This window comes from Danio rerio, chromosome 3 (assembly GCF_049306965.1).
Source record: "Danio rerio strain Tuebingen ecotype United States chromosome 3, GRCz12tu, whole genome shotgun sequence".
Classification (NCBI taxonomy): Eukaryota; Metazoa; Chordata; class Actinopteri; order Cypriniformes; family Danionidae; genus Danio; species Danio rerio.
The window spans coordinates 8,339,797-8,367,500 of record NC_133178.1 but is presented as its reverse complement, the minus strand read 5'-3'; the positions used below and the strand labels follow the sequence as shown (position 1 = coordinate 8,367,500).

The following is a 27,704-nucleotide window of genomic DNA, read 5'->3' as shown; positions in this document are numbered from 1 at the left end:
TACTAGGGTAAGATAAAAGTTCATATTTTAAAGACATGGTGGTGAAAAATGTAATTAAATGCAGAGCTTCTTGTACAATCTGAGACCCAATTTATATCGAATATCACTGGAGTCACTGGAGATTGTTGATTTTTAAAGAAATCAGACCTTAAACGGGCCGATTTTGTAACTGCACACAGTTCACCGGAAACGCTTGACCAAAGACTGTAGACTGTAGTTTTGAATGGGGAAAAGTGCAACTGTCAATATGGTGAGTAAAGCCCCGCCTTCTACTACAGGAGCCAATCAGCAATTGCTATTTGTTGAAAATAATAATAATTATAAATTATAATTCCTTACATTTCTATAGTGTTTTTCTGGGCACTCAAAGCGCTTTACACAATGGGGGGGATCTCCTCATCCACCACCAGTGTGCAGCATCCACCTGGATGACGCGACGGCAGCCATTTTGCGCCAAACCACACACCACACACCAGCTGATTGGTGGAGAGGAGACAGAGTGATGATATGCCAATTATTATATGGGGAGGTTTAGGAGGCCATGATGGACAGAGGCCAGTGGGCAGAATTGGCCAGGATGCCGGGGGTTAAACACCTACTCTTTTTCGAAGGACTTCCTGGGTTTTTTAACGACCACAGAGAGTCTGGACCTGGGTTTAACATCTCATCCGAAAGACAGCGCTCACTGACCAGTATAGAGTCCCCGTCACTATACTGGGGCATTATGACCCAAACAGACCACAGGTTGAGCGCCCTCTGCTGGCGTCACTATATGGTAGTAGTATAACTGCTGGGAATATAGCCCGCCTGCTCATACAGGAGCTAATCAGCTATCGCTATATGGCATATAAAGCCTGCCTTCTAGTACAGGAGCCAATCAGCTATCGCTATATGGCATATAAAGCCTGCTATTTAGTACAGGAGCCAATCAGCTATCGCTATATGGCGAATACAGCCCGCCTTCTATTACAGGAGCCAATCAGCTATCGCTATGTGGCTAATAATGCCCGCCTTCTAGTACAAGAGCTAATCAGCTATCACTATATGGCGAATATAGCCCGCCTTCTAGTACAGGAGCCAATCAGCTATCGCTATATGGCTTATATAGCCCGCCATCTAGTACAGGAGCCAATCAGATATCGCTATGTGGCGAATATAGCCTGCCTTCTAGTACAGGAGCCAATCAGATATCGCTATGTGGGGAATATAGCCTGCCTTCTAGTACAGGAGCCAATCAGCTATCGCTATGTGGTGAATATAACCCACCTTCTAGTACAGGAGCCAATCAGCTTACTATAGAATGACAATTCTCCGGGGGAGGGGCTCAGGACTGGATGTGAGTTTCTGCAAATTTTGTGTGATAGGAACATTTAGAAATGAAACTAAATAGACTGTCGTTGTTTAATTTTATTGGTTATTATAGTAGGGCCAGACAGAATCTGCGCACGTTTTTTGCTATTTCTGCTGAGAATTTTGGTAAAAATCTGTAAATTTCTGCGTAATTATTTTGCGAGTATCATAACTAAAACGTTAATATGTGAAATAAAAAATAATTTATTAATTGTTTAAAATGCAAATCCAATTAGATTCACTTCATTTGGTAAACAAAGCATACAATATATACTAGAAGACAGAAAATATTACTGTACAAACTGAATTGTACATAAATCAGATGAACATTTTCATATTAGTCAAAATATTACTGTAATTAATTAAAAACTAAATAAATATAGATTTACACAAATTTACACCAGTAAATAAACAGAATTAATGATGGGCTAAAAATCTCTGGAAATCTGCGGAAAATTCTGTGTGCACAGATTCAGTGTGGGCCTATTCGTAATTTGAAATGTAATTGTAAGCTTGGCAAGTAGTTTTGGAGAATTTGATGTTTCCCCATTCGAACAGAATGCCTGAGAGGTGTTTCAAAGATCACCGACAATTGAAATGACTTCCCTTAGAAAGACTTTGGCAGGCTTGACCCAGGTTACTGACAAATTTAAAGTCTTTCCGCATACTTGCGCATATACCCCATTGGCTACAGTTTTTAACTTAAAAGTGTTTTTTCCAATGATATATGATGCAGTAAATTTGTATTTCAAAAATAAATGTTATTTTACATTTCTTCATTCTAAATTTTTAGGAAATATCTTTGGTACATCAAAGTGCGGTTATGATGACCATCCGACAAGTTACTCCAACTAAAAATAGAGCTTAAAATGTATTTAAATCTCATAAGTAAATAGAAAATGAGACGTATAACTGCAAAAAAGTCAATTTTTTGTGAAAATAAAAGAACCAGCCCTTTCACTAGGCAGGCTACGGGCCTGATAAATCAAATGTGTCCCCCATCCCAATCATGAAGCAGTCCAGCAGTGAGTTCAGGTAAAGATTTATTTTTCGAAATTATTTATTATTCATTCATTCATTTTCTTTGCAGCATAGTCTCTTTATTAATCAGTGTTGCCACAGCGGAATGAACCACCAACTTATCCAGCATTTGTTTTAAGCAGCGAAAGCTCTTCCAGCCGCAACCCGACACCAGGAAACACCCATACATTTTTACATTCACACATACACCATGGCTAATTTAGCTTGTTCAATTCACCTATAGCGCATGTCTTTGCGCACCAGGAGGAAACCCACCTGAACACGGGGAGAACATGCAAACTCCATACGCCAACTGACCCAGCCGGGACTCGAACCAGCAACCTTCTTGTTGTGAGGCGATCATGCTACATTTATTGTTATTTTTAGTTGTGAATTCATGTCAAGAAAACAAATAATTGAAGATGTAGAGACTGCATCAGGATGAAACACAGAAAATGAAATTGACTTAGAGCTAAATGAATAAAAAATAATGAATGAATGAATGAATGAATGAATGAATGAATGAATGAATGAATGAAAGTACAAAGGGGGCATTTTAGGATTGTTGGGGCCCCATTGCTGGAATTGCTTGCATTATATTAAGGAGGCTAGTAATATGTTACCTTAATATGGCTTTAAATAAATCAAAACTGCTTTTATTCTAGCTGAAATAAAACAAATAAGACTTTATCAAGAAGAAAAAATATTATAGGAATTACTGTGAAAAATTCCTTGCTCTGTTAAGCATCATTTGGGAAATATATGTATATAGTAAACCCATTTCACGTCCACAACAAACATCCAGTCCAGTGTTGACAACTCTCCACGTACATGCGTGTTGAATCACAGCGCAACCGACCTTCAATCCGTCAAACCATCCATATCCATCACTCCATTGGCTGCGGTTGAATTACCGCATTCTTTAGCGCGCCTCCAATTGGCTGTCACACCCGTCAATCAGAGAACTTCCTCGACTGGCGCGTTTTGATTGGCTAATGCCCCCTTCCCTTTCTCTCTGGTGAATCGCGGCGGTGGGTCGAGTCGCCGCCGCTGATGCTGCTGCTGGTGGAGTCTCCGGTCGGGCACGTTGAACGTTTTTGATTTTATTTTCTCCCCCCTTCATATTAAACTAACCGCGTGTGCCCCCCGAAAAGATAAAGATGGCAGCGATGGCCCGTCTGGAGGGCCGCGAGTTCGAGTATGTGATGAAGAAGCGCTCGGTGACGGTGGGTCGGAACTCGTCGCAGGGCTCGGTGGATGTTAGCATGGGCCACTCGAGCTTCATCTCCCGCCGGCACCTGGAGATCTTCACCGCCGCCGCTGAAGACACCGGCTCGGGCCCCGGAGGAGGAGATTTCTACCTGCGCTGCCTAGGCAAAAACGGGGTGTTCGTGGACGGGGTGTTTCTGCGGCGGGGGGCGCCACCCCTGCAGCTACCGAGAGTGTGAGTAACGTTAATTATAAACCCTCCCCCTATCTTCATTATGCTCAACCGTCGAATCGTCAAAATCGCTGTGATTGTTATTGTTGTTATTGTTGTTGTGGTGCGGCCACCGGGAGCACGTGCTGGTGTTTCAATGTGCACGCGTTTTCCGTTTCGATTTCAGAGCCTCAGGGCTGTGTCTCAACCCCTAAGCGAGCTGCCTAGCTAGGCGGCATAGCGTTCCAGTCATTCTGTGGACGTTCCTGTGTATTAATGTGCGATTATTTGCATCGATATGACTGTGCTGCGCTTAAAATGCACGGGTTATTATTGTGATACTTCCCAATACACGTTAGTATCACACACACACTTCTTCAGTAACACAAAAGACGTCAAGCTCATGTCTCCTACCATCACGTCGAGCATGAAATAGGTTTTATTACTCGTATTCATACAATATCGAGTGTTACAAACGCGATTTTAGAGTGTGTGAGGCAAATGCTGCATTTCTGTGCACCATCGACGCATGCAACTGTGTTTTTGGGGGGTGTCATATATGATGTGCATGCTGCTGCAGCAGACAGCATCACACGCGGGGCTGTAACCTTTCTCAGGGCATTGGCTCAGTGTGATTGGAGCAGTTTTTATTCTTGTGCATCATTACAGACGCGTGAGACCGCGTTTGCAGCATCATGTCTGATTAACAATAGGTGCATGCAGTATTTTGGGAGTCACAGGCACATGCTGCTGCAGTTTTAGGGCACCCTAGGCGTGTGCAGCAGCATTTAGGGTGCATGCGTGTTAATGGTGATGTCTAAAATGGCTAGTAGTTTATTATTAATTGACATAAATAGGCAGTTTTTTAACAGTATAAGGTGCTTGCTTCTCTTTCAGGGTGTGCAATGTTTTTTGCATCATCATAGATGTGTGTTGTAGCATTCAGTGTTTCATAGGCATGTCTAGTAGTGGGGTGCGTGTCATTTTGGGAGTCAAAGGAACGTTGCAGCAGTATTGGGTTTGCAAAACTTTAGGGTTCATGCATCGATTAAAATATTGCATGCCACTTATCAGTATTTATTTATTTTTAAGAATAAAAAAGGCATGCATTGGTATTGTAAGTGTGCAAAATTTGATATTTTCAGCTATTTAGGGTGCTTGATACACTGCTTGTTGTGACTTATTTTTTAGAAAACATTTAGTTGCATTTCTTTTTAATTGTACAGCGAAAAGCTGCTTTTTTGCATTATTTTTAGTCATCACTGGCTTTTTATATTGCAAATGTGATATTTGTGTGTTTTTTTTTCGATTTATATATTTTTATTTAGCTTTTTCAAGAGTTAACAATACAGAACACCAAAACAAAGCAGAAAACAAACTAAATTAAAACCTACACTGTATATAAAATAAATAAGTAAAATGAAAATAAATAAATATTTAAAAAGGGAGGAGATACAGTATAAACCAGTGGAAAAAACATTTTGTCAGATCAAATCAAGTGGTACTGTTTTAATATAATTCAAAAATGGATTCCAAATCTTTTTAAATACTTCATCCTTTTCTCTCAAAGAATATGTGATCTTTCCCAATGGTATACAGTTGCAAACTTCTGAGATCTACAGTCCAATTGGTACATCAATGTCTGTTTTCCATTTTAAAGCAATGATTTTTTCATTTTTACATTTCAGTAAGTTTAATAGCATAATTATGCTGGAGGATGATATTAGTGTTTTTATTCAGCCATTTTTAAAATGACATTAAAATTGCAGATTTAAATAATATTAAGTAGAACAAAGCTGTGTATTCACTATGGGATAGACATGAAAAATTTAAATACATTCGTTTTAATAAGAGCAATAATGTTTCATATTCTTGTTTTGTGATGGACATCTTGGTTCTTAGTCGTAATCCTGAAGTCGACATTTGGATTGCACATCTAATATTATATGGATCGGATATTTTTCCGAATAATTTTGCACAGATCTTTTGGGAGGCACACTATTGGCAAAAAAACCCTTTGTTGCAATATTTTTTTATTTTCTGCAATTTATATATTGCATTATTTGACCAAATATCTTTATTAGCTCTATTTTGAAATAATGAATACATCCATATTGCATTTTGATCATTTTGTAGAGGAGTGCGACTCAGAAATTACAATGTAGGTCTTTTATATGGATACACCTTAATAAAATGGGAATGGTTGTTGATATTTATGTCTTGTTTGTGGCACCTTAGTATATGTGAGGGGGGCTTGTAAATAACTCATGTAAGAATAAAGTTACGTTTAAAACAAAGCGCACCATTGCTTTTCTTGTAAAAATCCCAATACGTTTTTTTTAGATGCATCCGAGAGTTGCACAATTAATCGAAAAAAGATGGCGATCTCGATTCGACCCCCTAGACAATCTTAATCCAGCATTTCTGCAATTCTGCCAATCATATTTTTAAGTACAAGAGAGAAGCAAAGGTGGCTGCATAAGTCTTTTCATTGTTCACTTACATTGCTCAACAACATGGACACCTCTAAATGATGTTGAAAGAGTCGCATACTGTATTTTTAAGGTATAATTCACCCAAAAGTGTCATTTGTGTCTTCATATAATGCTGTATTCTCGGCCGGGAAATCACATGCAACATGCAACAAACCCCGTGGATCATGGAAACAAACACGTATGACCCTTCATGAACAGCTAAATACTGTGTGCCGTGGGTCTGTGTCTCACAGCTTGGCACTGGCAGGTCTGTCTTGCCTTCGGAAAGCTCGTGCCGTCATGAATAATTAAGAAGCCGGCTCTTCTCATAGGATAAGACAACTCCGCTATGAATAATAATGAGAAACCGACACGTCATCTTTGTATTTGTAGTTTTGCTCTTCGTCGCTGATTTTAATCTCGCCCGAAAATCATTTTAAACTCGAAAGATGAAATTAGCTGACAAAAGCTCAAAATTATCCAGTTTTGCCCACAATTTAAGCTAACAGGTGCTAATCTTGTCTTAATTGATGCTTAACACACACAAATCTGTTAACATCTCAAAAAACGTACTCAAGGGTTTCATAAACCTTTAAAAACAATTCTAGTAATGTTTTAGCTGATTGTGCAACATCTCTATTGGTGATTCTAATTGGTGTCAGTGTCAGTATGGTTAAAAAAAACACTGTAGTCTTTACCCTACATGTCTATATATATTTTCAATGGGCTGTCTGATGGCAGAAAATAGACCTGGTAGCAGGTATCGCAGCCTCTGTTACTTTTTTACCTTGCACTGTTTTATGTTAACAACAATTATTAATACGTATTAGTTTAGGATATATTTGTTTTTTCATGGTCTGATTCCCATGCCTAATTATTAAATTGTTATAATGACTAATAAAATAAAATATTCTTAAGTATAAAATATAATGTGTTTGTAGGAAGAGTGTACTTAATTTATGATGCTATCATATTGTCATACTGGCATTATAGAATGAGTCTTAAAATAACAATATTGTTTATCTCAATATATTTTGATGCAATATATCATGCCACAAAAAAAAAAAAAAAAATATATATATATATATATATATATATATATATATATATTGTTGATAGGTACAGAAATAAAATAATCAAACGTTGTGCTGGGCGATTAGATCGGTATCGATATTTATTGATCGGACACCATTGTCAAAATTGATAAAAAAAAAAAAAAAAAAAGATTCGGTATGTAGTTTGGTATGAAGCACTTTAGTTTTATTAAAATGTGGCTGCTGAGCACCCACCTTGGAAGCAATGGCAATAAGCTTAGGGTGTCAGTTTGTCATTTCAAATAGAGGCGCACAACTTGCACGTCATGTTGTCCAAGCGGTGCGAACATTTTCCAGCCGCACCTAGTTGAAAATATCGCTACTTTTCCGAGTGCCCCGAGCCCACAGCAGTTCATGTAAGTAGAACTAACCAATCTGCTTCACACTTTGTATGGAATATACACATTTCAGTATTAACGACAGACTAATAAACACAGCGCACCCAAACACTGCAGCGCTTTTTACTTTTCTCCATAAACTTGCATCGAAACCGCAGCAATAGTTTTTCATCCTCTGAGAAAATAGTTGATGGTCACCTAGTGACGAGAGACGCTTGTGGAGTGAGAGCGCAAAGTCCATTGTAAATGGTGAAGGAATCCGTGCGCACATGCTTGTCACTTCAGGTCAGAATAACAACACATGTGAAAATGAGAGCCGTATAGTAGGCATGGGACGATAACCGTTTTCAAGGTTTACCGTTGTTTGGAAAAGTTAAGGTTTTAAAACTGCCAAATGTTCTACTATACCGTTCCTAAGGTATATGTGAGATTATTTATACAATTATTTATTTATTTATTTTTTATTTCATCTGATCTACCTGCTTACACTGCAGACATGAGAACACAGATCCGATTCATATCGGATAAATTTCCACAAGGCCTGAATCTGATTTGCGTAAATCGAAATCCATGGATTTGTTCCTGCTTACACGTACATGGGCCATATCCCGTCTGTGCCACATGGGAGAAACAAAATCAGAATTGAGTCACTTGAACAGTGAAGTGTAAATGCGGCCTTATGTTTAAGTCCAAAAAGAAATGGGCTATTGTTTGTTTTTTTTATTATTATTTGTGCAGTGTTATTTAGTTTTCTGAGCAGCTCTAAATAACACTTCAAAGTAAATGAAATTGTCATGTGATTTACGAAACTAGTAGTGTTTCGAAATTAATGAATGCATAATCGTGATCACTGTGAAACCATGATTATTCCTCAGTCTTTCATTGTGCAACTAAAATCTATAATCATTGCATCGCAATGGCACAGGCCTTAAAAACACGCAAAACTAATAAACGCTTTTTTATTTATTTTTTTTTATAGTTGAACTAAAATGACTTTATAATTATACCTGGTCAATTATATTCCTGACTCCACATTTTAGATCCTGCGATGTAGCTATTGCATATGCACCCATTGCGATATATTGTGCAGTCCTAATGATTTATATATTTCAGCTATTTCAGCGTGTCAAGCACGACTGAAGTGCACTCTTATCCCTTTGCTTTTTTTAACGCATGACCCACATATCTCAATATAACAACAAATCTGTTGCACCCTACGATGCCAGCCTTGAAAGCCATTTTCATGCACTGCCGTTTTCAGCCTTGTGATCAAAACTATCTGTGTTACAGATTTAAAAATGCACATCACTTCCATCTGAAGTTCATCTTCTTGATATGTGGAGACACAATCAGAGTGCAAAGTGGAAGTGATGGTTTGACTGATTAACGCTTTCTAAATATGGAAGCATACATGTCGTTTTGTGTTGTGAAGCTGTAAAGAGACTCTGATGTCTTTGACACTCTTGAAGTGGCTTCAGAAAATGTAAATAAGGCTTTATATATCCTACATTTCTCTTTAAAGCCAAGCCGTGGGAAAATTGCTTCCTCGCATGATATATTTTCTATTGCAGTTTCTTTTGGATTGTGTTTTAATGTGGCAAATTAATCAAAAACTTTAGCAAATAAATAGTGTATTGGTAGATTAACAATTAAAGGGTTTGTTCACCCAAAAAAGAAAATTCAGTCATTTACTCATCCTTGCTCAACACCTGTTCGACTTTGTATCTTCTTTTGAACACACAATTTAAACCGTTGACCTCCATAGAATTTGTTAGTAGTGATGAGTCGTTCTTGAACGATTCGTTCATTTTGAACGAATCTTTTGTATGAGGTGAGAATGATAAATCCTCTCAGTGAGTGATTTGTTCATTTGCACATGCGCACATTTGTGTAGGTGGAGGAAAAGATTGGCTGTTTCTCAGTATTCGTTCTTGCCTGTACTTGCGTTCTTGTGTCCTCGTGAAACGTCATCAACTGTCGCCAGAGTTCCAATTCAAAGTTCACATCTTGCCAAGTACAGATAAAATTCTCGGATGTGTACTTACTTTGCCCCTTTGGTCAAGGATGCATCGAGAGGTGACTTGTGCGAACTTGCGTAGCTCTGGTATCCCAGAATGCATTGCAGCTAAACCAGCAAACGCTAATGGTGGAGGAGAAAACACGCACGGTTTAAAATATTCCTTAACTGTGTCACAAAATAAAGTTTTAACAGTTTTTCAGGCGAGAATGTAGTCGTTTTAAACTCAAACCGGCAGTTTATTCACAAAGGTAGCGCGTCTTTGACAATGTGCCTCAGCTTATGCGGACTCCGACTTCCAGTCTGCCAGCGGGAGCTCTGTCATCACCTACCCCGCCAAGAGCAACTTTACTTCGGCCAGTCCATCTTGGATTAGGGATGCTCATTTCGGTTAATTTTGCTAACCGACAACCGCTGCTCATTAATCGGTTATTAACGGTTAACTGGTCAGATTACTATTAATTTTATATTAAACGAATTGACGTGTCTATTTTGTTTTTGACACATTAATTATTGCATTTTAAAATACTGATTTATTTTTGTATGCTAGCATATTAATAATAGAACAGAACAACAGAGCATTTTCACGCACCTGCAGTGTTAAGCACAGAAGAGCAGAATAAACTAAATAAAACGAATAAAATAAATAGGACTGCCCTAAATTATTTTCACTTAAATAATTAATTTATATTACAATACGAAAATACTGACCGATTCTTTTTAATAACCGGCATAGGCTGTTTTTTTTTTTCAATCATATGTTTTTTTTCTTCCATCAAATAAAAATAGCTGACTTCCTCAAATCGCCCGCTCCACGGAAAATATGCCTTTATTTAATGCCCCGCTGTTATTATTATAATCACAAAACCTTTTTACATTCTTAATAGAAATCATTATTTTAAAGATTATGACTTGACATGTGGTTTCCTCTCTCTCCCTCGCGGTTCAAGTGCGCGCTGCGTGCTGAAAAGACAATGACAACACGCGCATATGTTGACTTTTTGTAAACAGTTTTGTTGTTTAAATATGATATTGCATTAATGTGCATACATGCTTTATAAGCTGTAAAATAAAAGGTAAAGCCAAAGGTCAACATCAGCGTTGGTTTGGCATCAACACGTCTGTATCAAACAGCAATATTCTTCTTCCATTTTGCTTCTTTGGCAAATGTGTCTGTAGGCACGGGTTATACGTTATCGTCCCACAAGTTAAAATTGTCTTGCAGTTGAACAAGGGGCCGAAAACAAGGCGCACCTCACTGCCTTTATGTTGACAAGGAAAAAAGAAGAGAAGAAGCGCAGTCCTCTTATGAAACGACTAAATCAGCTTGTTATCGATTGTGCAAAAGTGTTGCTGTCTGTGTTGTTACGATTGTAATATTTAATTATATCGTGATATTCAAGATTTGTACATTTATACAGCTCTGGATAACTTAAAACAGCGATTAGACCTTCAGAGCGGTGTTAATGCGTCCTGAAGTAAAGCGAAACGGCTATAAACTCCAGCAAGATCAGGCCCGTGCAGAGACTGTCCAAAGGGCATGTGCACATGTGCAGGCGCGGGGGTGTTGTTGTTGTTGTTATTGTCGCGCGGGCGTACTGAGGAGCGGTGTTGTCACGCGCGTTCTGATCAGCGGTGTTGTTGCGCGCCTACTGAAGGGTGGTATGTGTCGCGGGGCACATTTGATCATTTTGGAAGGGCACTTTCTATCCAAGACTAAAAAGGGCATGTGCAATGCACAGGTTGATCCCTATGTGTGCACGTGCCTGAGCAAGATAAAGTGATTATATACAGAGTCATACTTTATCTATAAATAAAGTATAACTATAGAAACCGTGTTCATCTTAACTGAAAGCTTTGTTGTGTTTGCTGACATCACGCATAGCTCACCTGTGAGTCAGTCAGTCAGCACGTAACCCCAAAGGGTTAAACAGAGCGCACAGCACTATACGGTTACAGAAAAGTGCTATTATAATTATAATATTATGCTATTATTGCGCTATTATAATTCACTTACCTTTTAATACGATTACAATCCGCTATTAAAAACAACAACAATAACTGAATGTTTTGAATGGGTAATGTAGGCGTGGAGGGATGCATTTTGGTCTCCGCCATGGAAGAATGAATGTAGCGAAAACCAAGCTCTTTAAAAGTTCTTTCTAGTTGTCTTGACAACACAAACTGCTGCTCTGGGATGAGCAAAAGATGCCCCTCATAACGCAAATGCGCATTCAATCGGCCCCTTATGCAGCCAAACTAAAAATATATAAAATAATATTTTTAATCGTTTAACTGATAGCATTAATCGGTTACAAACGCACTCTTTCGGTTAACGGTTAATCGATTATTTTGAGCATCCCTATCTTGGATGTACAGCTGGATCTCATCACCCCATTGTAGTTAAAACGTGATATTTAATTCATTTTGTGAATATCTAGTGGACAGTTTTTGCTCTTATAAATCTATTATTTGTTCTCAGGTGTATTATTTTGGCAGTGTTATTTTGTTACCTTTTATAATTGTCTTTAATTATGTTACCATGTTGTACAAGGTTTGTCTTTGTTTACCAAATTGTTTGACGTAATCTATTATATTGTGTATATACTTGTATAATTACCATTGTAGTTTATTTAATCTGATAATTAAAGACGTGTCTGTGTATAATAACTCACATTTATATGAATTTATGTGTACATTTTCCTAAATCAAACATGTAGATTTATAATATTAATATAATAATAATTACAGGGTCGTGCTTTATATACTTAAATAATTTTATTGTTAATGTACAGTGAAACCGATGAATCCGTGTCGAGGTAAGTGACGTTATAAAGTACACTGCCGTTCCATTTAAAGAAGTACCCGACTTGTGTCCTTGCGTCCTCAGGAGTTTGTTCTTCCAAGTCTGAACTTGGCAAGTACAAACTTTGCGTACTTGATATTGAGAAACAGACAGACCAATAGTGAATGGCAAGCGAACCAGGACTCAGTGGATCCCTGATCAGTTCAGGCATTCATTGGAAATCGAATCTATGACCAAGGCGTTTCTTGCACCAAGATGTTGTAGTTAAAGTGACCCGCTCATAGGTCGCTGCACAGATTGTTTAGAAATGCTCAAATAGCAGTTTTTTGTGTCGGTGAAGGTTGCAAGTGTTCTGGGTGTTGTGCTAATTAGACTGCTACTTGTCTAAAGATTGCAACAGAGCCACGTCCACATACTCTAATTAGGCAAAAATCAATCTGTTCCACTTGCCGAGATGCGCAGGACATCCAGATGGCTCGTGTGGACCATAATGGGCAGCACGTTTGGGGTAGAGACACTTTGGGTTGCAATATTGATCAAGAAGCTAAAGAGCATTTAATTAGTGGAGACTGGCTCTTTGGGAGCACAAAGAGCTGCTGACGTTTCCACAGATGTCATGAGCATGCATGTTTACTACATTTTTGTCTGTATTGTGGGGGAAATTCAGCTTCTTGAGATTCCACATTGTAAAACATGTAAAAATACTTTGAAACGACTAATTAAAATCTATATTTTAAATGAGTAACTACCTGACCAGCATAATCTTTCTTTTACCCATAACCAGGGCAGGACAGAATATGCAGACATTTTTTGCCATTTCTGCGCAATATTTTGGTAAAAATCTGCGGAATTATGCGGAATGAATATTGGAGTATCATAACTAAAAACCTAATATATGAAATAAAAAGAAATCCCTTTTTAACTTGTATTTAATGTTTACAATGCAAATCTAATTAGATCCAGTTTAATAGTTAACAAAGCAAGTCTTCTATATAATATCTCTACTAAAAGACTGAAAATATTACTGTACAAACTATATTGTGAATAAATCATATAAATATTTCAGATTAGTCAGTAATATTGCTGTAATTCATTTAAAACTGAATAAATATGAATTTACATACATTTACACAAGTAAATAAACGTATTTAATGATGGGCTAAAAATCTGTGGAAATCTGCGTGCAGATTCCGTGTGGGCCTATTCATAACCAAGTCAAAAATAAATATAAGTTACCCACAATTTACCACCTGTCAATCACTTTTTCCGCAGAACTCTGGCATGACTAGGCAGAGTGATCTGTGTCGTTGTAATGGCGTCAACAAACTTGGTTGCTAAAAAAGGTGCACAACCAACAGCAACCAACCAACAGTCTCTGAGTTTTTGACCAAAATTACCAAGTACAAACGTAAAAGTCAAAGATTTAAGTCGTGTACTGATGTTGTGACGCCATACCTGAAAGATTCAAAAGACCGAAGAGTCATTAGATAGAGACAAGATTAATTAAATATCGCGATTAACAACTATAGTGAGACGCCATCCAGCGGTACATCCCTGATAAACTGCCCGACGTGCACTGCTCTCTGGGGTTTTGTGCTTAAAGCACCCGCTGACTGCTGGAGCTCAGACGAGCGCATGACTGTGTGTGCCTGTGTGTTTGTGTGTGGTCACAAGATGTGCGTTTTTAGCAGTATAGTGTGAACGGAGATGTGTTCAGAAATGCTAGATGAAACGCCAGTGTGTATGTGGATCGTTTTCATTCTAAAATGCCATTTATTACAGATGTATTAGTGTAAACAGGGTCTGAGTGTGTATTTTGCTGCTGCAGTGGGGGCGGATGATAATTTTTTAAATTATGTAAGTGAACTTAATAGTTTTAAGAACAGAAATACATTACTTTTTTTTTTTTTAAAGTAAAATCATCTTGTCACTTTAAGGGCAATGGGTTTACTCACTTTATACAAGTAATTGCTTTTTACAGTGAAGAAAACATGTAAAGCATCCTAATTTGATGCAACTCTTTCAGCATTTCACTATGAATCCACATAGATGTGTTTTGGCAGTGTTTCTGTGTGGTTATATGTCAGTCAGCAGCAGTGAGGTGTCGGGTCTTTGGTTTGGGAAGTATGTCGTAAAAGACTGGTAAACAAATCCACCTCCTGCTGGTATTGGTTGAACCCCGAGAAACCCAAACACTGACCTTGGCTGACCTTCTAGGAAGCAAAAAAACGACAACAATCTGGTCTGTGAGGGAGTTTATACTGCAGGAGAGCCGTTTGGGAATTCATTGATTTAAATGAAGATGTAGAGTAGGACTTATTCTTGCAGAGATTTTCATGTCTGTCAGACTCTCATTTTTATCTAGTTTTGTCAGCGAAACTTCCTCATCCTAAAATATGTACTTAAAATGTCTGTTTTTATGAGTCGTTTATGTATTAATTGCTTGATGTTACCAGTGCCTAAAAGCTTAAATGGGTTGTTTGTTAAAAATGAATATTGGTTCACTATTTACTCCTTTTAAAACTGTTTGACTTTCTTATAAGAATATTTAAAAGTGTTAAATCTGATAAATGAATGAAACCTAGTGGTTTGAGGGATTTTGCTAAGATTTTCCAAGTTGCTAAACATTTATATGTCATTTAATGAGCAATTTGTGGCTCCATTAAATAGTAATTTTAGTATGTCATTTTTTTTCGCTATTCTTGTTTTAAAAGTGGAGGATTGTTTACTGAATGGCGTTTTTGTGTTTGAAATTTAATTGTTCAGGCTTTCCCCAGGGTCTTAAAAAGTATTAAAAGTCTATAAACAAATGTTGATAAATTTAAGTAAGTAAAGGTTTATTAAAAAGTATTAAAGTCTTGAATGCTTTTTTGCAAGGTATTATATTTTATATAATTTTGGTAATGCATTGTATGGTTGTATGCTAAAGTTGGTCTAAATTAAATCTGTGAATATCATGATGCTGTGTAGTTTGTGAAATCAATAAAATCCTGCTAGACTTGACATCATGCTGCTTTGTTTACTGCAGTAACTGAGGCATCACTATTATTTCTGCAGTTCAGGCGCCAACCTGCTGAATTAGCTAGATTTAATAGATTTTTTTTCAGTATATGAATAATGTTTTAGTTTTGGATACATTTCTTACAATAATATTTAGTAAATATACTGTAAGACAAAATCTCTCCAGTGTTCCCAATTGAAATGTGGTTATAAGGTCTTAAAATGTCTTTAAAAAGTCTGATAAGGTATAGGATTTCACTCTGTTGTTTTCCTAATTTTGGCCAAATGTCATTGGAGCCGTTCATTTGACTAAATATTCTGTATTTAAGCTGCACAATGTTTCACAACAAATTACCAGCGGGAAGATTTAATTAATGTGCCGCTTTAATGATGTCAGTATTGTCTACTTAATGTATGTATAAATTTGTTTTCTAGTAGTTTTTAAAACATCATTATTTTATAGTTTAGCTGTAGCTTGATAGTTTTTGTGGTCATGTTCTTGTGTCGTCATGTTGGTTTGCAGTTTTGACTAGACATGATCAGACCACTAGAGAGGAGTGAGTCAAGAATTGTGTAGTGACTCTTTTCCTGTTATAAACTTATTTGGAATGTGTGTTTTTTTTTTGTGTGGAACATTAGGGGGTAGGTGTTTTGGTTTCAGCATATACACCCGAACTGGTGTATTCTAGCTTTACACTGAACTTGCTTTCTCTTTGCAATTACATTAATATTATGAATAATATTGCCTTTGTTGAATTTACGAAAAAAAAAAAAAAAAAAAACAGGTCAGCAAGGTGATTTTCAGATGCGTTTTCCTAGTAAAGTAATGTGTGCCAAATTGGTTGATATCGCCCAACCCTAGTGGGAAAATGGACGATTTTTTAAAAATTTTCAGTTTGGATTGGTACCAAAGTCAGTACTTTACTCTACAACATAGAGTTGCAGAACACTGACAAGCTACACAAAATTGTATTGAAAATTTAAATCTGTTTAATAAGATGACAAAGAAAGCAACAAAAACACTGTGGTAATGACAGCTGTTTGTGTCACTTCTCAATCAACTATTGTTCTGTGTAGTAAATGTGGCACGTGAAAAATACCACAATTAATAACATGCTTTTTTCTCCTAAACTTGCTTCATAATGTCCAATATGAGATCAGTCTTGCTGTAAGGTGATTGTAACAGTTGTCTTCGATTAATCGTCCTGCCCTAATTTAAAATACATTTTCAACCTACTTATTTTCAATTGTCATTACATCCTTAATTAATATAATTCAATGTATCGACTTTGGTGCTAATCGGTACTTAGAATTTAAAAGCATCCATTTCCCACTATCATTTATGCACTATTGTCAGTGCATCTGTGTTTGTCTTTAGTAAGTAATGGAGCTCAACACAAAACAGAGCTCAAATGTAAGTGGGAAATGGACAATGGACATAAGCACTGGTTTAGCTATCAACTTGTCTGTGAAAACTATGATAATAATAATAACAATAATAATTCCTTACACTTATATAGCGCTTTTCTGGGCACTCAAAGCACTTTACACGTAGGGGGGAATCTCCTCATCCACCACCAGTGTGCAGCATCCACCTGGATGACGCAACGGCAGCCATTTTGCACCAGATTGCACACTGATTGGTGGAGAGGAGACAGAGTGATGAAGCCAATTATGTGGGGAGGGTTAGGAGGCCATAATGGACAGAGGCCAGTGACCACAGAGAGTCGGGACCTCGGTTTAATGTCTCATCTGAAAGATGATAATAGAGTTCCCGTCTCTTTACTGGGGCATTAGGACCCACACTGACTGCAGGTTGGGCACCCCCTGCTGGCCTGACTAACACCACTTCCGGCAGCAACCTAGCTTTAAAAAAAAAAAAAAAAAAAAAAAAACATTAATTTCCCTCTAACATTTCAGCGTGTTCTTAAACATGGTTGATTGGTCCTCAACAGATAGGGTTCAGAATGGGCTCAAATGCTAGTGGGAAATGGTCGTTTTTAACATGCCAGTACCGATTTGTATCGAAATCGATACTTTTGACAACCCTATTTCAATAGCCCCTTTCACACAGTGATACCAGAAAATATCCGGAAAATTTTCGAAACGACTTTACCGGTATATTCAAAAAAGCGCTGTTTACACAGACGAGGACGTTACGGAAATTTTCCAGAAAAGACCGTTCACACATCCATTCCAAAATACCAGTAAATTCTGACATCATTCACCACAAATGAGCTTTAAACAGCTGCGCTTGTATTTGTAAACACTTGACTACATTACAAACTCTGTGGATGGATCAGTATTGTGAACAACTTCGATGAAAACATTTGGAGAAACACTTTCGCATGTCGAGATGTTCATTATATGTGCGTGTGCTGGCGCTCACAGTAGGGGTGTCAAAATTAATTGTTTCTTAGGTGTTTCTTAGGTGCACCGCGATGCAGACGCAGACAATTCGGTATCGATTCAGTAATAACCATAACCGGCTATTATGTCGTGACGTTATTTATCTCCTATGCGCTCTGTCGCGAGGGAGGTGAGCGCCATTATTTACAACACAGCCAACTCAGGGCCGGCCCGTGGCATAGGCACCATAGGCAAATGCTTAGGGCGCTGTATATCCAGTGGGGCGCCAGAAAGGAGCGCGCTTCAGTTGGTTTTGTTTTCGATTTTCCTGACACACTTTCAGTTATAGACTGCAATAACTCAAAAAACGCTTACCCTAAAAAGATCTAAAGTGTGTTTCCTACAGAAAGACAAAGCTGGTTATGTTTCACAGCTGTCTTTCTTTTTTTCGCTCAACATTACGAGCACTGCTCCATTTAAGCCCTCGCAGTCTGCGTTTACTTTAGCCGGCAGAGCTCGCGCTGAGAGGAGCTCTCTGTAAGGGACCGTCGGAAAAGTGCTTATTTTTTTTTATTTTATTTTTTTTCTGCTCCGCTCAGCGCGAGCTCTCTCTGTTGCAAGGGCTTAAGTGTGTTTGTTTGTGTGTGTGTGTGTGCGTGCGTGCGTGTGTGTGTTTGTTTGTTTGATGCTGTCTATGTGTATGTGTTTGAATGAGAGACAGTGTGTTGCTGTGTGTCTGTGTGTTTATACAGACAGCATGTTATAGCCTCCCCCCTAAAATATAACACTATATATGGAAAGCATCGTCAATCCACCTTGATGCACCGAGATATCGAATTGAACCGAATCGATGGCATGATAATCGTAACCGAACCGTGAGACCAGTATAGGTTCACACCTCTAGCTCACAGGCTGTTTCACATGCACTGTTCCTCCGGCAAATTACCGGTAATGTTACAACTTCTCTTTCCGTAAAATAGCCAGAACGAATTTACCGGTATTTTCAAAAAGGACCTGTTCACACATACAAGCTTTCTGGAAAATTGCCGGTAATTTTCTGGAAAGGTCTGTATGTGTGAAAGGGGCTAATGTCAACGAGAACCAAAGAAATGTTTTGGGGTATGGGGTAAGCAACATTTTCCTCAGAGTTTTTTGAAAGCTGACTGAAAGTGATCCAGTAAGTTTTTGGGTAATTGACCGATTTAGGAGAGAGATTACTTTTCTTTTTCTTCTTTGGACACGCTGCACTGCACCGCACAAAGCTGTGTCCTAGTGGTTTCTAAACTCACTTTGTAAAGAGTGCAAGGTTTGGCTCTGTGCCTCAACTGTTGAGTTGTGCAGACTGAAGGGAGTTGGGAAAACTCCCACAATACTCAAATACCTTCAGTGCTGCTGGTTTGGGCGAAATTTACCATAGTGAAAGCTGTGGCTCGTCACTGAACCACTTTGGTGCACAAATCTAATGAGGAAAATTAGTTTTACCTAACTTAAACTGCTTAAATGTCTTGATTGTAAGAGTAATGCTGTTATTTTTCAATGACGACTAGAAAAGGAAAGAGTTTTGGGTGTTTGGGAAAACAATTGCTCTTTTGTGTGAACTGATGTGTGTTTTTGTACAAACTTGTAGCGTTTTGTGGGTAAGATGCAAAGAGATATGCAGGAACAAGTCTGTTCAGATCACATACACTTTCTCACACATTCATTCTCTCTCTTTCTCTGTTCATTTGATCCCTCTCTCATCCTAACAGAATGAAGTTATAACAAAGTAAAAATAGGAAATATTTTGTTCACTGATGTTTTGCTTCGAAAATCATCATCAGCAGGGCTTGACATTAACACCAGTCAAATGCAGGTGGATTTCAATTGTGGCTGGTTAGACAGACACTCCCATTAGCCACTTTGGCTGGTTGAAAATATTTTTTAAATTGTAGTTTTCTTAAAAGCAGGGTTTAGACAAAAAAAAAAATATATGGCCCATATTCGTACAAATGTAATCTTAGAATCGAGGTAGCGCGAAAATAACTGTTCTTACGAGCAAAGGGAAGCAGGTGAATACCAAATGAAAGGGCGATCACAGGTGATGTGATGCGCGTGACTGTTAAAATGCGAGTGCGTTTCCGTTTACTTGCATGAAGCAACCGTGCCTAGAGGAAACGCAAGTGGCGCAATCGGTTCTCTTTGAAATACACTGGACAAACAACGATGATTGTGCACCCACAGTCCTGCTGCTTTCAAGAGCTCAAGATTTAAAAAAAATATATATTTAACCTCTTAAGGACCAAGCTGTTTTTTACATGCATTTTTAAATTTCTCTTTGCTATTTGGGCTTGTTGGAACCTAATTAAAATAAAAAATATAAGTATCATCTTTTGATATGATGTACTTTTAGAGAAAAATGATGTCCATACATGTGGACTCGTGGTCCAAATTTACACAAAACGTGTAAATTCTTTTTATGCGTATTTAACAGAATTTTTTCTTTGAACTTGCTTTGACTATCAGAGAGTAAAAACAACCTTTTTTTCCCATTTTGGACAGTTAAAAAGTGTTTGGGACTTCGCATATGCTGCAAAACAGTTGCAGGATGACACTGTATGTCTATAACAAAATATAAAACATTCAAAGTATTTTAAACAGCCACTTAGGAGCTAAAATGTGCCATCCACATATGTATTTTGGATACCCGACATGTATTTTGGATACCCGAGCTGGGTATTTTACATTGGTTCATTTTCATATTTTTCATATGACACATGTAAGTTATAGCTCAAATGAAAGCTCTTGCCGGTGCTCATACGGTTCTAGCATTCTTTTTACTGAATCATATTCAGATATCAAATAGTTGTGGAATGAATTGCAGTGTTTTCATGGCGCAGAAGTGACAATACATTTATGATCTCTAAGCAGCCCCAGATAGCAGTCATCTCTTACCTTATGCTGTGCTATGCTATGAAAATTCAAAGGGTTTTCTTTAAAATGATACCAAACTTTTGCATTTACACCTCTGCATGAGTATTTGGCAAGCTTTTAAATTTGGGTAGGCATAATCCAGGTGGAAATCCCAAAATAGCAGCAGAGTTTAACTGGTTAATCTTGGCCTTTTTAAACCAGTAGGCGTCTTAATGTCATGTTTATGGCGTGATTTATGCACGTGATGGATGCAATAGTTTTTTTATTATATTGGTTAGGTGGCAGATATTGCGCTCTTTAAGCTAACGGGCTTAAATAATTGTGCTACATGACAATATAAAAGCTTTTTAAGTCCTCTTGTATGAAAGATTTAAGGTATGAGACTGTGCTGAAGTCTGTTTTGAAATGGAAGCGTCAGACCTGATGTCTTTCGCTTCGTTTTTTAGTGACACACGACTCACGTTGACAAGTGAAAATCCTATCTACCTGCTTACCCTGCAGACACGAGGGCACAGATAAAAGGCCTGAATCTGATTTGAGTACATCAGAATCCATGTGATTTGTTCCTGCTTACACGTACACAGGCCATATCCGATCTGTGCCACGGGGGAGAAAAAAATCAGAATTGAGTCACTTAAACAGTGCAGTGTAAATGTGGCCAAGGCATGTAGACGTAACACAACATCCTAAATCAAGCAATTTTAGCACGTCAAAGTCAAATGTATGCATATAAATTATATTTTCCAAACAACAGAAGTGTGGCTAGTGGAAATGCCGAGTGGCTAGTAATGTTGGAATTCAACTAGCCACAGTGGCTGGGTGATCAAAAAAGTTAATGTCAAGCCCTGATTATCAGGATGGGTTTTTGGCCATATCGCCCAGCTTTACTTTCAATTTTTTTTCTTCTTCAGGGATGCAGCGCTCTTCAAATGCATCCTTAGGAATATGGAGAATCTAAAATCAGACACATCTATAGTTGTGTATGTTAACAATACAAGTAGGCATGGGACGATAACTTTTCAAGGTATATCGTGGTTAGAAAAGTCAAGGTTTTAAAACCGGCAAAATTTTCTTTGATATTGTTCCTAAGAGATAAAAAAAAGATTTTTTTTATTTACATTTAATTTTTTTTATGTTTTTGTTTTTTAGGACAAAAAAAAATCCAAAGTTGCCGTTTTAAATTAATAAATAAATAAATAATAATAAGTAAATAAATCTTTGTTTTTAAAATAAATGAAGACAGCAGAAGTCAATGATTCACTTGAAGTATTTAGCCTGACATGTTTACTGTTCCAAAATATTATAAAGTGTGAAAAATAATAACATTTATTGTTTTTAAAAAGGGAAAAAAAGTTTTAGTTTTTTACTCAGACGTTTAAAAAGAATTTATTTTAGAGCAGTGATCACAATACCGTGATATTTTCATCCAAGGTTATCATACCGTCAGAATCCTATATCGGCCCATGCCTACAAGTGATATCATAATGAATTACGAGAGGACAAAAATAAGTAAAAAAATAATGACATTGAAAATAATAGTCGTACAACAATCAAAATTGAGGTAAAATGGTCATTTAAATGAGGCTTTGTTTTTAGGTCATATTGTCCATGCAGCCCTACTCATACTATACACATCCACATGAACTCTCCAACTCTCCTTCTCTCTCTTACACATACACACACACACACACACACACACACACACACACACACAGCACCCACAGCGAGGAATGTGAGGGTCTGAAATCCAGCATTCCTGCAGTAAAGAGCCCCTTGTAGTTGCCATGACCGAACTGTTCTCAGAGCAGAAACGCATTAAGAGTTACCTCTGAATGCTCTTAATTAAAATGCACATCAACAGAAGGACTGTTAGATATCTGACAGAGAAAACACTGGCAAAGATTAATGAAGGTTTTGTGAATAATCTGCATGAAAATGGTTGGTTCATTTCTGTTTCTCTGTAAAAGAAGGAAAACGTTTATCTTGAATATGCAAAATGGCTTCATGCTGATTTATGTTGCAAACAGCTATTTGTTGTTCAAAATCATTACCATAATCATAAACACACTGTTGTTGTAGTTGTTGTATTATTAGCTTAAATGATTTACTACTACATTGAAAAATTGGGCAAGTTCTTGGTAAAAATGCTTGTGTTTGTCCGGGCTCGAAAGTGCGACCATTTTGCTCGCATTCGCGACTAAAAATAGACGTGTGCGAACTGGAAAATTAATTTAGTGGCACATGTGCAATTTATTTATTTTATTTTCCTTTTTTTTTAAAAAAAAAAGCTTGATTGATGATTTATTTCACTCGGCCACAGGAAAACAACATGCTCTTCACACTAACTTTTGGTGTATTACATTGGAAATCTATTGTGACTGTAGCAGATGCTGACGCAATTAACAACAGCTCCTCTACTGGTTTATTTACTTCACGTCAAGCGGTCTTTACGTTGTTTTGTATATGTTGCTAAGCAATGGATGCCAGAACATGCCGGATCCGGCACCTCTGAAAACTGATCTGGCACCTGATTTTACCGATCCCCCTCCTCAACCGCCCTCCTCCCCCATCTGCTGTTCACTTTCGACTTCCCAACCCTCTTCACTTTCGACACCTCTCCGTCCTTGAGTAACATGCCGGATCCGTTACCCCGATCTGTTCAGGACTGAAGTCTTAAGGTGGATTTATACTTCTGCATCAATCGCACTTGTATGATCTGGCGCAGCCTTTGTGTCACATAGCCCTTGCCGTGGCTGACAATGATGCCCACCTCTCAAAAAATGCAACTACATGTCACAACTACGCAGATATTTAAGTGTTGAGTACTGTGAAGGAGCTCCATATGTTTTGTGTTTAACTTATGATTAAATTTGTTGCACGTCCGCTGGTTCCCGCCTCTGAATGAGTGAGTTTTAGCTACTTGTACATTAAGTTAGCGCTCTGAAAAAACAAAACACCCTTGAAGAAACTCAATACAGAGAAACAACATAACCTACTGCCAGCGTTTTAAATGTGTTATTGCAGAGCAACACAAACAGCACACAGATGTTGTGGGTCACGTTGATCATTCGAAACCAGCCTTTATAAGTTAGCCACTAAACTGACAAAACGAAAAATAGTTACGTTTCCTCATAAGATCAGGCTGATTTATTTCGATTTGCACTTTTATTTGTTTCTAGTTTGAAATAGAAGCATTTCCAGTAGTTATCACTGCAACCTTGAAGTTACATCGTGTCGTCATGTGCTTTGCTTAATTTTAGTTAATAAAAGTGTAACTCTTAGGGTTTATAATAACCCTGCTAACAGTTAACTGCACTTAAGTCTTTTATAAAAGTGTTATTTGCAGTTGTCTGAATCTCGAATCTTCCTGAATGAGTCGTTTCAGCTCTCTTTAGTTTTCTAGCTGGTCTGAAGGGGATTTTCTCTGTGTAAATCACTGTGTCATGTTTGAAGAGAGCGAAGAATGCTGTTTTCCACAACATGACCTCCAGGAATGAACTCGTCACTTCACAAACGTCCAGCAGATGTTGTTGATAAAGCTCATTCATGAACCAAGCTTCAGTGTGCAGATGTTTGACCGCGGCACAAATCACACAGAGTTCAGCTGTCAGATCTGTTGGGTTCTTATCGCTCGCTTTGTTGGATTCAGAAAATGTTGCACTGTTTGATTTATCACAGATTTATTTTTTGCACCTTTTTTACAATATATCTACAGGGTCTTACAAAGGCCTAATTTAAGTCCACATGAACAGGAAACTGACTGTTTATTTTCCATATAGTGACTCCATTTCTAAAAAAACGATATGTTAAACGAGAAAACAGTTGGCGTGGCTTTTTTTTTTTCTACTGCAAGCTGATTGGATGTAGTAAAGTAGGCATTTCATTCAGAAAGTTATAGGAAAAGGGTTTGGGGAGAGTTATTACAACCTAACAAACTCCTCCTCCTCACCATTTCTGTTTGTTGTCTAAACTGACAGCTGGAGGGGTGTGGCTTAGTAACCACGCCTAATACCTCAGACAGACATAATCTGAGAATTTAACTGAAAACAAACAGGAAGCGCATTTAGGGCCTACTCACACTTTGCTATCCGAACTGTGCCCAGGCATGTTTCCTGGATCGTTTGAGAAGTGTGAGTGCGCTGAATCGGGCCTGAGCGCGGTTCACTTGGACTCAGGCGTGGTACGCTTGTGTGTGAGTGCAAAACACGCCAGAGCCCAACCTGAAATCGAGATGTGACTTTTAAGGGACTGTTTGACATGGATTTATTAATCATTCTTAACGTTCAATGAACGCAAACTGTTGTAGGTTATTAAAGACGCAAACTTCTCACTGCACGACAGCTGCGCACCTTCAGCAAACCTCCTTATTCCTGCAGCACAAAGACTTTATGATTGTTTATGAGCATCAAAAACGGCTGATCTGTCCGGCGAAATATTTGACTGCGTGTCACCCCATGTTGAACGACATGTTAAAATCTCCACTGTGCTGAGCGAGATCGCTTCTGAACAGCGCACCATCGATGACGTAAGCGTGCCCAGGCCCAATTGTAATGCGAGTGCGGGCCGTCGGGGGAGACGGGAGGGGGGACAAGCCCTGCTTTGGGCCGGTTCAAGGCAACTGTACAAAGTGTGAGTACGCCCTTACAGATTTCAATTTTTGATTACAAGAGCACTTGTTTTTCTTAATGACATGCACAGATTTATTGTCCACCACAAAACTAGCAGTGCGAGCTAACATCATCAATAATCTTTAGGAACTGCATCACAATATGAAAAACAAAAAACGGTAGCAGCTTCGGATTCAATGTTAAATAGGGTAATTTGTAAGGGTGTCACGATTTCGATTTTTAAATCAAAATCGATCAAAATTTATGCTCAATTTCGATTATCGAATAAAAAAATCCTCTCCTCTTTCATTGAAGTTGCCGGTGTGGAAGTATTTTGGATTTCCAGTTAGTTATGTTGACAGCTCGTGTTGTCGACAAAAAAAAAGACAGTTTGCAAGCTCTGCTATGTACGTATTACGGTTGGGACGATGGGCGCATCGCGATCCTCTGAAAAATACACACTCAGGCCGTGTTTACACTAATATGGCTTTGTTTTTAAATGGCATTTTAGAACGACAACGGTCCACATCCACACTGGCGTGTAGCATTTCTGAGCAGCCCTCCTTCCTCAAGGAGGAAAACGCACATCACGTGACCACACACACTCATTCACACACAGACACAGACGCACACACATTGCCATGCGCTCGAGACAGCGGGTCAAGGCAGTCAGCGGGTCAGTAGACTGCTTCAATCTTTTACTTTCAAACAAGTACTTAGTCATTTTAGCGAAGACCTCAGATACTGTTGGCTGGTTCCTGTTGGTTGTGCACCTTTTTTACCGACGCCATTATAACGACACAGATCACTGCCTATTCACGAGTCCCGCAGAAAAAAGCGATTGACAGGTGGTAATTATGTGTGTAACTTACCTTTATTCATTTACTGTATGATTTGTTTATGGGTTAAACAAAGACCATGCAAGTCAGGTAGTTTAAATGGTAGGCTACAAATAATTAATTCGTTATTAATTAATTATTCATATTCGAATCGAGGATTTGGAGGATCGTGACACCCTTAGTAATTTGTATTCTGTAATCTATTCCATTTCCAAAGTAACCTCCCCAACACTGCATGGGCCAGGGGTTCGTTCTTCGTACGTGGATTACTCGGTTAGCTGGATTTGGATATTGACGATTTGACACGATCCAGGATCGTTTCGTTCTTCAAAGCTGATCCGAGAGTTGTTGTCATGGCAACAGTTCTGCTAGCTTAAACCTGATCGGGAGCAGGTTCAATTCATATTAACAGGATTAGATCGGCTCAGTTCAAGCAAAGATAATACAGAAAGTTTGTTCCGAATTCTGATATTTTCTTACAGTAGTAGTTATATACACTTGGGAAAATGGTACATATTTTTTAATTATATATATAAAGTTATAGTCATTAATAAAATAAATAAGGTTATACATATTAATAAAACGTGTGCAATCTGCACCCTCGAAATGAAAGTACAAAGACTGCCATCTTGTGCAAAGAGAAAACTTATTGATATGAACTTTTTAGATCGCTTTAGTACAAATTGTGTATGATAGAAATGCACAATATGTGACTTTTTTTAAAGCAATAATACATTTATGCAGTCATAAACATGTTTTTATAGTTAATATGCCAGTGATTTGATGCTTCACAAAAGTTGCAGACGCCTTTACCAATATCAAAATGCTTTTGTAAACAACCAGTTATTCTTTACACCGATTAAAAAACAGCTACTATTATAAAGAAAATATTTTCTAAATGTAGAACTAAATACATTGAGTTGCATTGAAATACATGATGAATACTCTTGACACATGAAAGTGTGAAGCCTGCAGCTCACAACAAATGTGGAAGGTTATTGCGTGTCATATTTAACAAGACGTTTACTGCTAATTTGATGTAATTTTGCTCACATGGATAATTGAATATTAATCAGATGATGTCATTACGCTGCTGTGCCGTCAGCCAATCGTTGCATTGCTGATCATGATTTCAAGGATCGATAGATCTGTCCTTCATAACACACGCAGCGATCTCAGATCAGTTCATCCAGACATTCTAATCTAATTCGCGAACTTGTTTGAAGAACCAAATTAGCGAGAGATCAGTTATCAAGATTAAAAGATCCAGGATCAGCCAAATCATCTTAGATCATTTAAACGAGCTACGAAGTAAAAAGCAACAACTTTTTCCCTCATTGAACACAATATATTTTATTTAAAATAACATTTATGTTTTGGAACTCTAAACACATCAGGCATATTTAATTAAAATAAATCATTGATTTCTCTTGTCATTAATTAAAACACCGATTTCTTTACAACTTTGAATATCTTTTTC

General features: G+C 37.9%; 2 protein-coding genes and 1 long non-coding RNA gene across 3 annotated transcripts in view; 2 read left to right on the top strand and 1 right to left on the bottom strand.

Moving 5' to 3' along the window:
* The window catches only part of LOC141381132 (uncharacterized), a 186,495-nt gene that overhangs the window by 122,947 nt on the left and 35,844 nt on the right, over positions 1–27,704 (bottom strand). The gene's annotated exons all lie outside the window — the stretch shown is intronic.
* The window catches only part of foxk2b (forkhead box K2b), a 51,158-nt gene continuing 26,854 nt past the window's right edge, over positions 3,401–27,704 (top strand). The window contains exon 1 of the mRNA XM_001922821.9: positions 3,401–3,814. Coding sequence (XP_001922856.1) covers positions 3,531–3,814 — 284 coding nt within the window. The 5' untranslated portion in view covers positions 3,401–3,530. The remainder of the gene's footprint in view (positions 3,815–27,704) is intronic.
* On the top strand, positions 7,665–13,406 carry LOC141381135 (uncharacterized). The gene is made up of 2 exons (XR_012400804.1): positions 7,665–11,455; positions 11,848–13,406. It is a non-coding gene; the product is annotated as an uncharacterized lncRNA (long non-coding RNA).